At 37.4% G+C, this 17577-nt stretch overlaps 1 protein-coding gene across 9 annotated transcripts in view; it reads left to right on the top strand.

Moving 5' to 3' along the window:
- Positions 1–17577, top strand: part of SYNJ1 (synaptojanin 1) — a 116261-nt gene that overhangs the window by 96461 nt on the left and 2223 nt on the right. For 5 of the 9 annotated variants that reach the window (XM_072615072.1, XM_072615069.1, XM_072615071.1 and 2 more), the window contains 7 exons: positions 100–339; positions 2483–2611; positions 5455–5502; positions 6888–6926; positions 7033–7103; positions 10177–10285; positions 10539–10762. In XM_072615072.1, the coding sequence (XP_072471173.1) occupies positions 100–339; positions 2483–2611; positions 5455–5502; positions 6888–6926; positions 7033–7103; positions 10177–10285; positions 10539–10762 (860 nt within the window). The remainder of the gene's footprint in view (positions 1–99; positions 340–2482; positions 2612–5454; positions 5503–6887; positions 6927–7032; positions 7104–10176; positions 10286–10538; positions 10763–17577) is intronic. The other 4 variants (XM_072615077.1, XM_072615075.1, XM_072615078.1 and 1 more) reach the window with 2 other exon arrangements.

Raw genomic sequence — 17577 nt, forward strand, 5'->3', positions numbered from 1 at the left:
AAGATTAAAAAATAAAACCTAAAAATTAATAGACTCATATTGATGAAAAGTTCAAAATACCCAGTTTGTTAGTAAAAGAAATTACTATTTTTTCCTTAGGTGATGTTGATGACTATAGTACAGAAGTAGAAGAAATTCTTCCCCAGCATCTACAACCAGCTTCAGGCTCTAGTCTTGGAACATCTCCAAGCTGTTCCCCTCGGTCCAGCCCCTGTCAGTCCCCCACAGTCCCTGACGTTCCTCCACCTCCTCTTCCTGCCAGACCAAGCCGAGGACCAGCAAGAGCTCCTGGACCGCCTGGGCCTCCCGGGCCTCCTGTTCCTTCTCTTCCTTCACAGAGCAAGTATCCTTGTACATTAATTTAGTCCTGTGAGTGTTTTCTCCCTCTATAATGAAAGGGTTTTTGACACTGTGTGTAGATCAGACAGGCCTCCCTGCTGCCTCAGAACTTCCATTGAAGGTCTGGAGTATACAGGGGGTCCCAGAAGTCTTAGTGCAGCTTTAAGCTATTAAACTTTAAAAAGCTGAACTGTACTTTTGGCACACTCTGCCTCGTACTTTATATCTCATGAATATACCTATTTTCTTGAGGCCAAAGGTAGGAGAAGAAAAATTGTAGTTGGGGTTTACACAGGGAAAAATAAATTCATTCATGTCACCAGATTCTAATTCTTTCATTACATGTATTCAGTCCTTGACCTGATCTTATTTTTAGATGTTTATGTTATATGGGATACTACTATAACTTCCATTATTTGCATTTACTTTTATATTATTATAGTGTTGACTTAGGCTCCAGTGCTCTGTCCATTGTACCATCTAGCTGCCTCGATACTCAAATAGGCAGGAGACAAACCTCATGAGGGTGGAGTTTTTACTAAATGAGGATCTTCTCATTGTATCTACTTTTCAAGAAGAAAATGTTTAGGTATAAGAAAGGAGGGATAGGAAATGTTATTTTCCCCTGGCAGTAACTGTAATCATCTTGGGGAAGGGTAAGATGGACCATAGGTCAGTGCCCAGATGAATCAGAAGGGGAGGCTACTGCTACATGGAATAAACACCACAGCTTGCTCCCCAAGAGGGCAGGGATTCTACCTTTAAGAGAAAGGTCACTATCTGGCCAAAGGCAACTATGGGATTAAGGGAAAGTTAGAAGAACCCCCATCATGTTCCTGAGGAAAAAAGGTCCATTATTAAAGATCTCTACTGATTCCATTTACAGGGTAAAGGCAGAAAAAAAGTTGGAAGCCAATTCACCTGAAACCAAGCCTGCTAGATAGGGAAGCCAGTTCTGGGAGGTCGGGTAGACCATGGCTTCTGTGCTTGGTGGTTAACTAGTTCCAGGATACTGAGAAGCAAAGAGGGAAAACTATAGTACCATTAAGGTAATGCCTTAAAGACAAGAAGAAAAAAGAGGAAAAGGGCTGTATTTCTGTTTCCCTACAGGTGTATTTCATAAACAACAAATTTAGCCAACATGTATTAAATACTTGGACTAGGTGTTGAGAATTCAAAGACAATAATAAAAAAGTCTCTACCCTCAAAGAACATACATTATACTGAAAGGATACACAATAATTAGAAATAAAGTGATAGGTAAAATGTTTGGGTGACTTTTAGATTTTCTTGATTAGAACTTTCTAAAAAATTTATATTTATATAAATATGATTTATATTGATGCATTTTCTTTATAACATGTGCATTTCCAAATATGTACCTTCTCCCTCTCCTTCCCATGAGTCATCCTTTGTGACAGATTTTAAAAGAGGAGAAAAAAAGCAGTTCAGCAAAACTAGCCAACACATTGACCACAGCTAACAGTATATACCATGTTCCTTCCTCCACAGTAGGAGGAAGGAAGTACATTTTCTTGATTCTTTTCTGGGGCCAAACTTGTTCATTATATTTACACAGCAGAACTAACCTTCAAAAAATAGACATACTGTTGTTTACATTCTTCTTGGATTTGATCTTAGAATCAGAGAATTTTAGACCTTTCCTTAATTAGTCTGTTTCATTTTATCAGTGAAGAAATTAAGATTCAGGGAAGTTATAATTTGATGAGACTGATCCAGAGAGTTGCAGAGCTAGAGCTAGAATCAGAATCTCCTCACTTGGTTTGCTGAGCTTCCTACTGTATCCTGCTCCTTTGTTAGCACATCAGAGCGCTGTAGGAGCCTGACATGAAGAGCTAAGTACTCTGTGAGCAGCTCCTTTGGTGGAACGCCGAACCGGTAGAATCCTCCTCTGCCATTTTATGTAGAGAAAGTGTTCTTTGGTGACCTAGATTCTAGTTGCAACTCTAAATTGACTCTAGGCATTGTTCTTTAATTTTTCCACTTGCAAAATGAGGATATCCAGCTCTTTCTTGTACCTTACTGAATTAGCCTCCCTCCTCAAAAAAAAAATATAATTGTCTTCAAGCATACCAGAGAAAGTAATTTTTCAAATAAAATATATGGATTTTTGTTGTTTTAGATTCACCTTTTGACACTCAACCACAGAAAGAGTCTTCCCAGGTCTTGGAGCCTAAACGTCCTCCTCCTCCTCGGCCAGTTGCCCCACCTACACGTCCAGCTCCCCCACAAAGACCACCCCCTCCTTCAGGTAACCACCTTGTTGTTTATAGCGTGCACCATTCATTTATTTCTATTCCAATGAATTTTAAAAAATTCTACTCAGCCCTTTTATCTTTTAGTATATCGCTTATTTTTAAACCTCTGGCTCTAACTTTTTTCTGTCAGCCTTTTTCTAAAATATATAGTAGGCATAACCAAACATAGAATGAGTATAAATTGGATTTGCTCACATGATTTTTTTTTCTCTCCTATCTCTATGTATATATGTGATTTTTTTTTTTTTTTTAGCAATTGGATATAGTTAAGTATTTAGACTTTCCTATTGAAATCTAAATTGGTTTTCTTTTTGTGCAAACCAGTCTCTACCGTTTTCAGTGTTAATATTTAATGTTAATTAGTTCAGTCAGTTCTTTATAATTTATTATTGGATTTGAGATTACTAAATTATACACATATTTTTACATATATATGTATATGTACATATATTTTTGATAGAAGAAAGTTTCTTTCTGAGAAAATGTCTTATCTCTGTGAACTGTTTATAAGACAGCACATTATTGGAAGTATATGCATATACATAATGGCTACCATCCATAGGTCTTAGATCCTTTTGTGCAGTTTCTAGGTAATTTATTTAAAATGATGAATGAATTGTTTTAAGTACCATTTAAACATCTGATTCTCCTAACTCTCCAGTTCTGTCATTGATTCTCATTTTCCTTTGTGCTGCGTACTTTTCTTATGACATTAAAAGGGAGTAGGAGTCCCGCACCTGCTAGAAAGGAATTTGGAGGTAACAGTTTATATTTGTTATCAAGTCTGGATTTGGGTATGTTCATGTATTGACTTAACACAGAATTCTCCTTTCAACCAAAGGATTTTTGAGTCAAAGAGTTAAAACATTGTTTCAGGCTTCTTAAGAGGGGACTTTTTTCTCTAAAAATTTAGCTATGAATATAACGGATTAGGCTGTCAGTGTTGTAGATGGTTACTGCGGTTCACTCATGAAATTCAAGAACAGCTGTGTTTCAGAGAGGGGCAGTAGTGGCCAGAGTGCAGGGCTTGGGGAGGAGCTGCGTTCAGGTCCCATCTCTTACACATAATGGCTCCATGACCCTGAGCAAGCTGTTGCTCTTGGTACATTTCTGCCGGACTCTAAGTTGCAGAGTGGCTGCTAATCTGCTTTGGTAGAGAGAGTTTCCTCACTGAGGGTTACTTATACTAATGAAATCACACGTTTGAAACAAAGAAGAAATTATTGCAGAATTTTATACAGAACATATTAAGCATTAAATAAATATTGCCTGTAGTAGTTTTTTTGGTTTCAAAGTTTTTATTCCAGTACTGAAATGCAGGAATTTAAAAATGTTTTTATTAGAGTGTTACTATCAACACACATATTCCTTTCTATTATCTTCCACTCCTTTAAAATAAAATAAAGATGCATCCACTTTAGCAAAGCAGTAACAAAATCAACTTTTTTTTTTCTCCTGGCCAACACAGAAATTTCAAAGAGTATTCATGTACAGCACATACAGCATACTTTTCATCCTTTTCAAATTTCTGATCACCACACATTGACCATTTAATATTCATGGTTATAGAAGATCTGAGTTGCTTGTAGTATGTTTCTCTGTCTCGCAGTTCTGTTTAAAAATCTTTGAATTCTTAAGATTAAAAGTTGAAATCTAATTTGCTAAATTTTGCATACCTTTATTGTGACTTACTGTAAATCATGTCTTTCATCTACTGAGTCTTTAAGAATTATGTGCTTTTGTTTTCTTTCATTAGAAACTATGTGCTTAAAAATTAATCATAGTTAGAAGTGTTACTTTTAATTATAACACATTCACATTGAAATCACACAAAATTCAATTGGAAGAAAAATGTCCAGTTTTCCCAGAAAAGGATAAGAAAAAGTATTACAGTATCAAAGCAAATTTGCACAGGTTATTACCCTGCTTATGTTGTATGTGTGAGGGTAAGCCAAAGGAAGCTTCCATTATAAGAACAGCAAAATAATTTCATTTATACATGTTCTGCAAAGTACAACTCTGGAAAATCTCCAGTTTCCCTACACGGAATGTTAATGTTACCTGTATACCACGACTGTGGCTCCCACTTATTATCTTCTAGTTACATTTCATGTGTGATGGATCTTCAGGGCAGAAAACATCATGAATAGAAAGAATTCTCTGAGTGACTTAAATAGAAATATGTAATTCATAATAATGAGTATCATTTATGTTCATATTTATCATTCAGTGGAAAAATAACCCTAACAATGCAATGCATTTAGGGAAGAATTCTTAAAGTATCTGGTAAGAGTTTAACAAACTCATAAAAAATTCTTTATTACAGTTTATTTTTTCATGTGTAGTCTCCTAGCAATTCAGAATGACATAGCAGCATCTCTCAGGAATTTGGTCCTTTTAGATAAACTGGTCATTATTTTCATTTAATCATGTTAACACTGGAAATATAGCTCAGTCTTTCACATGTATAGATATAGATAGATATACATACATACATATGATTTACAGTTGAATCTTGGTAGTTTTCTTTTAAAAGAATGGAACAAGCATGAAGTAAAATCCCCTTTGTCCTTGCTATCAAATTCTTTGATGCTAGTAATTGTAGAGACAGAGAACTATAATCTTATTTCTGGCCATTTGTTTGAGGTTTAGAAGCTGGAAATAGGTATCTATAAGTATTATTTCACCTTGGTTTGGCATGATTGCTTTAAAAATATTTAAAACAACAAAATCATGTTTCTAAAAAGTGTGTTTGGCTTCGAAATTCTTTTCAGTTGTTTCCTTTTCGTGCTTGCTTCGCTCTGCCATGTACAGCTTCTGTTCTTTCTCTCTAAAGGTCTTGGAGGGCCTCCCAGCCCTGGGGGAGCCAGGCAAGAGTTGGAAGGTAACCAGACTTCTGCATTGTAGAAATGTGTCTCATTTTGTGTCTCTGAACATCACTTTCCTGTGTCTGAAATCATTTTCTAAAACTGTCTTCACATCTCTCCTTTTTGTATACTAGCTTCTCCTTGCTTTCCGTTATCGTAAGGCTTTCTGTATTGTGTACCTTCTTCAAAATTTGTCCATTTACCTTTCATTAAAAACTGATTCTACTCTACTAAAATTTTCTCATGTATTTAATTGCAGTCCTTTCCTTTTAAACACTACAAAATATTGCTATAAGAAAAGTACTTAAAGTTTTTTTTCACACAAGTTAAAGATGTACGAACATGGTCATTTATTTCTGAATTTGGTAATAATGAGAGGTCTTTTTTAAAACTAGTCATTGTAGTTAAGGCATCTGAATGGAGGTCCTAGAAGATAACATATAGATAACGTCAGTGGTTTGCATAAATGGCTTTCTAATGGAGAATTGCTCTTCAACCAGAAATTTCATTGAAAAGGACTAGCCTTTGGTTTTGAAGGTTACAGTTATCCAAAGAGAGGAAAAATGGATAAATTTGGTTCAGGGTTTTAGTTTGCAGACCCCCCCCCCCCCTGCTCTGATAGTTTTTCTTCTTCTGGCCTATTTAATTGTTTTTCATATTTCATCTTGCATGGTTGTTTACACTTGAACCTGCTTTAACTGTATTTGCTCTTGCTTTATTAGAGACAGATTCTTCATGTATCTCCTCTGGGAGAGTTAATTATAATAATGCTAAAAGGTTCTCAGTGTAAGATGACTTTATCCATAATATTATTCTACTTCATGAGCCCCAATGACAGTGTATTATATAATGAGACTCCAGTTTGATTTTACAGTGATTAGCATAGAACTTGAACAGTGCAGAGCTGTTGGGAATTTTTTTGCCCTGAAGGAAATTTTGTCTGATATGGCCTAGAAAAATGACCATTTACAGGTACTACTAATTAATCACAAGTTTGTAGAAGGACATTATACTGAAGAACCAAATCTCAAGAAAAATCTTCCCCTGAGTAGGACAGAAGACTGAGGTCAGAAGGGCACTGAAAATTCTTGCCTTCCTTACTGTTTTATCATGAGTGTGTCCATGTCAGAACCAAAAGCCAAAATTTTGTGCATTAATGTTATCTAATGGATTTTTTGAAGTGCAAATTCCAGTTTCTCTATATTGCTGAGTGGAAAATACTGTCCGACACCAGTCATCAGAACTGTGTCAGTCTTGTCCACTCTAATAATTTTATCTAAAGCAGGCTCAAGAAATTCCATTTATTCATTTCATGCCCTCAGTTTTTTCATGTTATGAGAAGCAAAGTGATGTCATGAAGTATTATTCTTGAGACTGATTTTCTTTTCCTTCCTGTTCAAAGCACCCAAAAGCCCTGGAACAACAAGAAAAGATGTTTTAGGTAAAAAAACCAAACAAACAGAAAACAAAAACCTTCCATTTGAACCTAGACCATATAACGGACTTGTGGGATATGTGTATTTTTTTAAATGATACCTTTATTTTAGGACGTAATCAGCCCTCACCTCAAGGAGGATTAACAAGCCCGGGAATTGTTGGATACAGTGCAGCAAAGCCGGTATGAGCTAAATCCTGTTTAATTTGCTTTATCATGCAATTTGAATATCAGCATATTAAAAGAAAGCATAAAACAAAACTACCAAAATTAATTTACAGATGTGGTTACCTCCAGGCCAACTGAATTATGAAGGGGCTTCTTGTAGGCCTAGACAAAAAGGATATCAAAATTCCTTTGGAGGAACAGAAAGTCTACAATTTCAGGGAAGTAGTGAAAAAACTGCGATTGAAGTGAGCATAGAATTATCAGGCTTTTAATTATAAAGCAGTATTGAAACTATTTCATTAAAAAGAAAGCCAATCCATGAGATGGACTACGTAAACAAAAAACAGAAGCCATTGAAAAAGAATGTTGAATATTTGAATCTAAGCATATTAATTACTGTGGGAAGAACTCCTCCTTTTTACATGAATTGCTGGGAAAACTGGAAAGCAGCCAAAAAGAAATTAGTTTAGACAAACACCTCACACCATATGCCAAAAATATGTTCAAAATAGAAACACAACCATGGTATTTGGTTCCACTACAAAATTATGTTGCACATCTCAGCTGAACCTTCAAGTTATAAGGCAGTCTTTTTATACCACCCAAATCAGTTCACTCTCCCACTCAACACTTTTTTCCTGACCTTTTCATCAGTCCTCTAACCTCCCAGGGCTTCCCCTCCCCAAGCCTCTTAGCTGAAGAGGAAATACTTCTTATTTCACTGAAAAAAATGAAGCCATTTTGCCAAGAGTTCTCTTTTCTTCCCTCCTTCTCATCTACCATCATTGCCAATCCCTTCTGCCACTTTCTCTTCCTTCACCCCTGCCTCACATAAAGAGGTGGCCCTTCTCTTTAGTTAGGGAGACATGCACAAGTGGTCTCATTCCATTCCATTTTCTTTTCTTTTTTTTTTAACATTAGCATGTTTCGGTAAACTTTTATTTCAAACAAAAAAATTTTCAGAATATTTAATGTACTCTCACTGATATCTACATAGACACAAAGAGCTGATAAACAGAGCACACAAAATTTACCAGTCTGCATCTCCAGTGGCTTGGACAAACACCTAGTCTTTCCCTCCAAAGCATGACACCATCTCTTTTGTAAAATTTCCATTTGTTTTTTCTTCAGTGTTGTCATATTGACAGACTATTTCATTACCTGTATCATACAGGTCTGGCACATCCTGCTCATTGACATCATTCTCAGAATTTAAAGGGTCCTTCTTTACAATGTCTGTCTGGCCATCCTATCTTCTCAAGCAGCTTACCTCACCTTCCCATTATAATCCCCATGCTCAGTTATGTTCAATATCTTCCCGGTTTACTGACTGCATCTCAGCCGCTTACAAACATGCTCATGTCTCCCCCACCTCCCCAAAACTTTTACTTCCTCTCTCCATCTCCCTTAGCTATCATCCAATATCTTTTTTTTGGTAGCTTAACTCCTTGAGAGGGTCTTCAACAATCAGTGCCTCTATTTTCTTTCCTTTCCCCTTCTTAACTAACTCTCTGTAATCTAGCTTCCAACTTCATCCTTCAACTGAAACTGCAAAGTTACCAGTTATCTCTTTGGCCTTGCCAAATCTACTCCTTATCCTTCTTGATCTGCAGCCTTTGGCATTGTCAGCTGCCCTCCTCTTCTTGATGCTCTGTCCTCCTTGTGTTTTGATGGCATTGCTGTCTCCTAGTTTTCTTCCTCCCTGTCTTGCTCCTTCTCAGAATTCTTTGCTGGATTGTCATCCAAGTCTTACACACTAATCACGGGTGTTCCTTAAGTCTCTATCCTATTCTATTTTCTTCTCCCTCTATATTATTTCATTTAGTGATCTCATCAGCTGCCATGGATCCAATTATCATCTCTATGCAGGTGATTCTCAGATATTTAGCTACCCGTAACCTCCCTCTCTCCTGACCTATAAACTCACGTCTCTAACTACTTATTTGATATCTCTAAGTAGATGTCTCATAAACATCTTAAACCCCAAAACTGTACTCATTCTTTTTCCTCCAAAGTCCTCCCATCTTCCTAACTTTCCCGTTATTGTTGAAGACACCATAATCCTAGTTACCAAGACTCACAACTCACAACTCATAATACAACTTGATAACTCACAAGTTACCAAGACTCGCATCATTTTCAATACCTCATTCTCTCTCAACCCCATTATCCTATTCCAGATCCTATGAGTTCTACCATGTCTACTTATAGGTTTTGTATATATCCCCTTCTTCCTTCCACACTGCCCCCACCCTCATCAGATGACCCCTGAACCATTGTAATAACTTTTTGATTGGTCTGCCTATTCTAGTTTATTCTCCACTCGGCTATCAGAGTGACTTTTCTAAAGCACAGGTCTAATCATGTCACTCCCTTATCAACCAACTCCACTGGCTCCTTGCTACATCCAGGATCAAATAAAAAATCCTCCGTTTAGTTTTTAAAGCCAATAGCATCAGAACCAACCTGGCCCATTCTTCTACCTTATTCCTTTCCATGTTCTCTGCTATTCAGTAACACTTATGTCCTTGTAATTCCTTACTCCATTTCCCCACCTTGGACATATTCCCTGGCTTTCTCCCATGCTCTTCTTCTTTACCTAAGCTTCTTGGCTTTCCTGGCTTCTTTTAAGTCTCAACTGCAATCCTGCTTTATATAGAAGGCTTCCTGTTCCTCTTTAAATGCTAGTTCTTTCCCTCTGAGATTACCTTCACATTATCTCAGATAGATAGATCTAGGTATGCCTATGTTTGTTCATCTTGTTTGTATATAATTGTTTGCATGCAGTCTCTTCTGTTAGATTGTTGGCTCCTGGGGAGCAGAAACTATTTTTGCCTCTTTTTGTATCCACAGAACAATACCTGGCACATCGTAAGCACTTAATAAATAAATGCTTGTTGATGTGATCTCCTGCATTCCATATCTCTATTGAGAGCAGCAAGGAAGCGTATTTCATCCTTAGTCCTCTGGAGCCATAATTGGTCATTTTATTAATTTAAGTTCTTGTGTTAAAGCAAATACTTATAATGAAGATTGTACTTACTTGAAATAAATTAATTTCACAAGTTTTGCAATTACCTTGTTTAAGACCATCCCACCACGTGCTGGAGTCATCAGTGCACCACAAAGCCTTGCCCGTGTCTCTGCTGGGAAGATAACTGCTGAAATCCAAAGTAAACCATCTGAATTACCAAAAGGTAAAAAGTACATTTTAAATCCCTTGTTTTCCCCTAACTCTTGATGTTTGCTGACTAACTGGGAGCCATGACAATAATGAGGGAAGAACTTTTCCAAATCCTGAAATTATCTGTATTCTAATACATTTTTACTAAGTACCACATATTGCTTCTTATTTGAAGGAAAAAAGGGACCAATATGTTTTACTGAGGGTATTAGTCTTAGGTTTCTAGAAATTGTCCAGTAACATTATAACTTTCCCCATATTTTTAGGGTCAGTTGTACTCCCTGAACCACTAAAGCCTCAGACAGTTGCTCCTGCCCCACCCTCCTTCACTGCACCTGCTCAGAAGATGCAGGAGCCTCTTGTTCCTATACCATCACCCCTGCCTCAGCCCACTTCCCAACAGACTCTTGAAGCCCCACCCCAGCCACCACCACGTAGCAGGTCATCCCACGGTTTGCCATCAGAAGCTTCTCCTTTGCAGCAACAGCAAGTAAGTAGCTGTTAAATATATTATCTTCAGTGTATATAATAGTCTCTGTACATGATCTTCACTAAATTAATATAATAAGTTGAGTTTTTCCATAAAGAAAGCATTTTGTAATTGTATTTATGTTGAATGGATATTCACTAAGTACCTGTTTTGTACAGTAAGCACTGGTTGAGGTAAAAAGATTTCATGTGACATTTTCCTTTACTTCATGGAGTTTGCAGATTAATATGGATATGTGGCATGTATGCAAATAACTGTAATTCAAAACACATGGTAAGTGTATGAGATTTACAAGCTAAGTAGTAGATGAGTTCTGAGAAGGGACATTTCCTTGCCAAGAAGGAGAATCAGGGCAGATTTCATGGAAGAGGTAGTATTTTTTTTTTTAAAGTTACCAAAACTACACTAACAGCCTTGAATTAACATTATTTTAAAGAGGAAGAAATAATTTTGGTTTTATTTTGTATGTTTTGACATTTGCCAAAATTACGTCCTAAGATAATATTTATGCATGTGATTTTTGAGTCTCATAAATTAGTTGATAGGTAATTTGGATATTGAAAGGTTTTCAGCCTTTTATCTATGCTTGTGTTTCGTAGGAAAACAGATTTAAGCCATTTAAAATTTAGTAGGACCACCAAGACCATATGTTATTCAAATACTTAAATAAATTACTGATGTTACTGATTGAATGGTTCCCCAGGTGTAGATTACAAACTCTCCATACCTACCCATATTTTACTACATTTCATAAATCAACCCTCACTTTTCATAAATGAGTCAGACAGATGGAGAATGTGAATGAATGTTAGATCAAACGTTTGCAAGATTGTCAGCTTCAAATGAGCAGATATAAATAGTAGTTTGTGGGGATTCTAACAATCTGTTGTAGTCATTGATTCAGCCTAAATGGATTAGATGGAAAACAGTAGACATAGTTATAAAAGTGAAACATGCCCAAAACTAAGCGTGTCACTGATGTCTCATCAAAAACAGTGCTTTCATTTATCCCAATTTTGTAACATTTTTATGGACAAGCTGTCACACCCAGGTGTGTAGTGGGTGGTCCTTGAGATCCTTGCCCTGCTGAAGTAATTCTCAGATTGAAAAAGTGTGAGAATCTCTGGTGTAAGTGAATACAGTTCATTTGGTACACATATTCAATCATGTTAAAATTCATTATTGCATTTAAATTCATAGACATTTCAGGGCAATCTCAAAAATAATGGAAGTTCTATTTAGCATTTTAGACCACCAGACTTTTTATTTTACCTTGAAAATGAAATCTTAAGGGGCAGCTAGGTGGTGCAGTGGATAGAGTATCAGCTGTGGAGTCAGGAGGACCTGAGTTCATATCCAGCCTCAGACACTAACTAGGTGTGTGACCCTGGGCAAGTCACTTAACCCCTATTGCCTCACCCAAAAAAACCATCTTAAGAAGAAAGAAATGTATGGACTGTTTAAAGACTTATTCTTGTATTAACTGAAATATGAGCTTCCACATGAGATTCCTCATAACCAAGTTTATAAAATCATATCCATTTTATTTACATTCATAAAATATTCCATATTATATTTCTGTTGTTAAAATTTCCTTAAAGGACATATCTCTGAAATTTGCCACATCTTTTGGAATAGTTGAGGCAACGCGGTTTGGTGGAAGGAGTGGAGGGTTTGAAATCTCGAAAGACCTGGGTTTAAATCTTTTCTTGACATTTCCCAGCTGTGTGGCCACAGACAAGTCATTGAACCTCCCTCAGCCTTATTTTCTACATTTGTACAATGGACAAAGTAATACCCACAGTGAGCAGCAGTGTGGCATAGTGACTGGAGCATCCAAGTCAGGAAGCTATGGCTTCAGATTCTGCCTCTGACACATCCTAACCGTGTGACCCTCTCCATTCCTTCCTTGGTCTCAGTCCTCTCATGGCCACACCAAGCTATGTTTTATGCTTAATGGTAAATGACCTGCACTTTGGTTCTAGAAGTTAACAGGTCCGAGACATCCAGTGCCAATGTATGCCAGGAACATTCTAAGAAAATCTAATAATAGAAAAGAAAGCAGTCATGGCCAGAGCCACCACCGCCTCATGAAATCAGTACAGTTGTGGCATCCTCAGGATAATAACATGGTCAAGAGGACACAGGGAGCTAAGAGTCAGTGAGAAATGGCACTCATATATGAACCCAGCTACCAGCAGCAGGGGTGGGGAAGTCATAGCTGCAGATACCTTCAAGATTATATTTAGAAACAGAACTTAAGGGTTTATAATTCTCTTACTTGCAACTTGTTTCTGAGCCACTGGGCCATTATATCTCCTTTCACTACCTATATTCTGTATTTCCCAGTCTTTTGGCTGCCATCCCATCTTCACAGAAACATCCAGCCCTAGGGAATGATGAGACACTTTCTGATCCCCAGGCGTCCTTTGACTTGTATGCATGACTTAGACAGAAGCATCAGTTGGACAGCACCTTACCCTGTCAGGGTGTGCTTTGGGGGGCTGATATATGCGTTCAAGTTCCCTGTCTCAGGGGAGGGGCTGAGACCAAGAGGAGTGGGAAACGTCATCCTCACTTGAGTCACATCTTTCTCCCAGGTCTCCACTCTAACAGCTTCTATTTCCTGGGAGGTTAAGTGAGGGTAGGGATGGTAAGTGGACCATCCAAAGACCCACCGTTTAGCCCCTTGCCTTGGTCTCGTTTACTTTCAGTTTGGCTAGCTTTTGAATGACAGCAGCAGCAGCTAGGGAACAGTAAAATGGGTGGTGTTCTTGTACCCTTGCTCCTTCTTCCTTCAGACCCAGCATGCTAGGGACTCTGGCTCTATGAGAGCTCTGGACTTATCACATTAGTGGGATGCTAAGGAGTAGAGGAGTACTGCTGAGCCACCTCAGTAATCTGTCAGTGCGTGTCTCATCCTTCTTTCCTTTGTCAATGTTACCCTTCTTAGAACTGATTTAAGAACAAAAAAAAATATTTATTCTGTTGTTGAGTTGTGACTAACTATGACCCCATCTGGGATTTGCTTGGCAAAGATACTGAATTGGTTTGCCCTTTGCTTCTCCAGGTCATTTTACCAATGAGAAAACTGAGGCAAACAGTGTTAAGTGACTTGCTTGGCATTACAAAACTAGTTAGTGTCTGAGGCCAGATTTGAACTCAGGTCCTCATGACCCCAAGGCCAACACTCTGTGCACTGAACCACTTATTTGCCCTGCTGCCCCACCAACCTTCTCTTTCTAGATAACAACAGCCCTGAAAGTGGAAACATTTAATGAAGATCACGATGTATTAATAAGTTTAACTATTTCCTCCTGCCCCCATGTCCCCACCAGGAGCTGCCCAACTCAGTGTGTTATCTGTCAAGAAGTACTCTCCCTTTTCACTGACTTAGATGGCACTTGTCTCATAACCAAAGGAATCTTGACATTTTAATGAATCCGTAAAGCAGATGGAATTCTGTCACCTAGTTTGGAATTTGATCAAGCTGCATGTTTTTAAAGAACAGTGCTGGATCATGGCACTACATATATCCTTATCCAGGTCACTGTTGTACGACTATTACAAGGGGCTATGCAGTATGTCTTTAGCATGTGCCCCTGTCAGCCCTTGAGGTCCCAAAGCCTGGATGCAACAAGTAGTGTCCCCTACATAGATTTAGAGCTGGAACAAACCTGAGAGATCAGATTAACCGCCTCATTTGACAGATCAAAAAACTGCAACTTAGAGAACTTAAGTGATTTGTGTAGCATCTGAAGATAAATGGATAGTAAGGATTCTGACTCAGGTTCTTTGACACCAAGTTCGGCACTCTTTCTACTACATCACATTAGATAATTTTTTGATATAAATTGTTTTTGAAAATAAATTTAGTTTACAGTCAAAATTTAATTCTTCTCTAAAGCAAAAGAAAGTAGAAAGAAGTTAGTTCAGAAAGGGAAGCGAGGCAGCTTTTTATTGTACTAAATATAAAATGCATTGATTAAAAATTATATATAATAGAAGTTCAGAGTTTCATACACAGTCTGTTTCCTTGTATATTATTGATATTTGTGGTATTTAAGAAAAATAAAATAGGATGCACACACTGGGAGAATTAAATAAAATGTTAATTAAAGGAATGAACATGTTCTCTCCTTACCGTTCTCAGTAAAAGAAGGCAGAGGAGAAGTTGGCAAAATGACTGCCCTTCAATAGTAGCATCGCTGTAAAGTTTGGAATCATTCCCCTTTCTGCCATGGCCCAACCAGACCTTCCAGGTGGTTGTGCGGTAAATAGCCTGTCTTGTGACAAGTCTGTATAGGGCAGTAAATCCTAGGAGATGGATATTCTGAGCCTTAGTTGTAGGCTTCTCTGTGTTGCTAGCCAAGTTCAAACCCTTTAGCCCCTTCTACCACCCCCCCTTTCCAGCCAAGGTAATCCTGTAGGTTTCTTTGTAACCTGGTTTCTCTGTAAAAATTAAATTATTAAGGATGGCTAGGGGAAGGGGGACGGAGAGGGGAGAGACCTGTGAGCCCGTAAGCCTTGCTCCCCTTCACTTTCTAAGATCCATCTGGAATGTTACACATTTTAGTGATGACTTTGAATTGACTAGTATGCCAATCAAAGCACCAGAAGTTGTGAAAATTCCTTGACAGCATGCTTTGAATTGACTAGTATGCCAATCAAAGCACCAGAAGTTGTGAAAATTCCTTGACAGCATGCTACTACTAAAGTGGATTTCTCATACAAGTTATCTCTTGAGCCTCTTACTGCACATAGCCTGTGAATATTGCTGTTCTTTCATTTACTATGTGTTACACTGTGGTATTGAAAACAATGTTAAAAACTGAATTGTTAGGGCTGCTGTTTAGCCTCTGATTTTCCTCCTAACTTTTTCCTTTGATGTTTGTCTCCTTTCTTAAAGCAGGAGCAACCGTCAGGGTAACAGGTATCTGACTATTTACCAATCTTCTATGTGCTCGTCATCTGTCTTGACAGATTGGATGTATGAATCTCTTTGGCTTCATACATCTACCCATATTTTTTTAAATCACCTATCCACATTAATAAATATGACTATCATACCATAAATCTACTTTTCCTTTTCTTTAGCATTTTAGATTTTTAGGAGTCATTTTAGTTATATTTGCTAGAGCTTTTTAACAATTTTTTCCCCACTTCATCTTTTATGAACAGTTAACAATGCCTTAAAAAATAATCGTAAGAGAGAATAACCTGCTGGTTTTCAGGAAGCTTATTTACCTTAGCCTCCATTTACCGTAGATGCCTTCAGAGTTAATGTGACAGATGGAAATTTAATTTCTCTGTTAGTTTATTGGGAATGGAATTTTTTGGTAAGGAAAATTTCATTCTCCTAATACCAAAAAAAATAAAATTGTAAAGTGTTATTTAAAGATCTTCCAAGCAACTGTTCTTTCATAGGAAAAACAGTTCTAGTAAGGTCTAATTCAGATGCTGCTTCTGTTACGAATCAATGCAATAAGTGGTGTTGTGGTTGTTATTGTACTTTGGAAACTGCTTGCCTAATAACAGGCAGGAAGATTGGGCCTGTGTCAAATTGCACGTGAACTTCATTTTTAGATCTAAATTTACTTCGCTTAAACATGAAGATTTACATGTTTATAATGCTGCGCAAAATTTTTGATCAGTTCTGAAATGTACGTAATATCTTCATCTATACTATGTGCAGTGTAGATAATATGTGCTAAGAGGTCCCAGTCCCAAACCAGCCAAATAGTTTATTTGAAGGATTTTTTTTGCTTATCTATGTTTATGTACCCCTATGATACAAATAATTGAGGAGACTAAGCCAGTGGCTTCCCACTCCCCACCCACAAACAAAAGGCAATTAGAATCATTTAAAAAAAAAATTATTCATTAAGATAAGACATTTCACTCTTATAAATGACTGAACTCTACCATAAAGTACTCACTTGGGTAAGACATAGAAATGTATCTAAAAACATGTGCCTTTATTTTTTGTGTCTTTTGTTGTATCCCCACACAATGCCCTCTGGGCATCTGGCCTGCCCCTTGCTTGTCTTGACTTTGACCTCTTCTCCTAGCTCACCTTTCCCCACAATACATATTTTTCTTTTATATTTGAAGTTGGCATAAACATAATGTGCTACAGAAAAGAGATGATGAATTTAATGATAATTTTTAGGTACTTTGAAAAGGAATTAATAATGAAGAGACTGATTTGTTCATTTTTTAGAGCATGGTTGCTGTAAGACTATAAACAGGGTTTATTTCCCTCACAGATCAGTTAGCTTTCCTTGGTTCCACAACCATTCCTAGCCCTACCAGTTGATGACAAAAGGGCCCTGATATAGGACAGTGATTAGATTAGCATTAAGAGGTTAGTGTTATTTTGCTTGACATGCAGAAGCAAAGATAATGAGTACAAGTTACAAGCAGGCATATTTCAGTTCAATATAAGGAAGCTCTTTCAAACTGAAGATCCCCAAAATGGGATATGCCATCTCATGACAGTGACCTTCTCCAGGCTGGAAAAGTTCAAGTAAGATGTTGTAAACGGAAATTCATCATTTCGTTAAGGTTTAGGGTAATATCTAAAGGCTTCTTCTAACCAATTCACCTCTCCTATGAAACCTTTCGCCAGAATTTGAAAACAATTCAAAGGCTATGTCTTTTGTATACTGAGGTGATAATATAACCCACCATCAGTAAGACTACATACATAGTTAAAGGTTTGGTGGGCTTATATCTGTTTTAAAGTTACTCCTTTCTCTAAAAAGACTGTTATCTTGTTCTTTAATAAACTTTAATGTTTTTAAATCTGAGGA

The sequence above is a fragment of the Notamacropus eugenii genome, chromosome 5 (assembly GCF_028372415.1).
Source record: "Notamacropus eugenii isolate mMacEug1 chromosome 5, mMacEug1.pri_v2, whole genome shotgun sequence".
In the NCBI taxonomy this organism is placed as follows: domain Eukaryota; kingdom Metazoa; phylum Chordata; class Mammalia; order Diprotodontia; family Macropodidae; genus Notamacropus; species Notamacropus eugenii.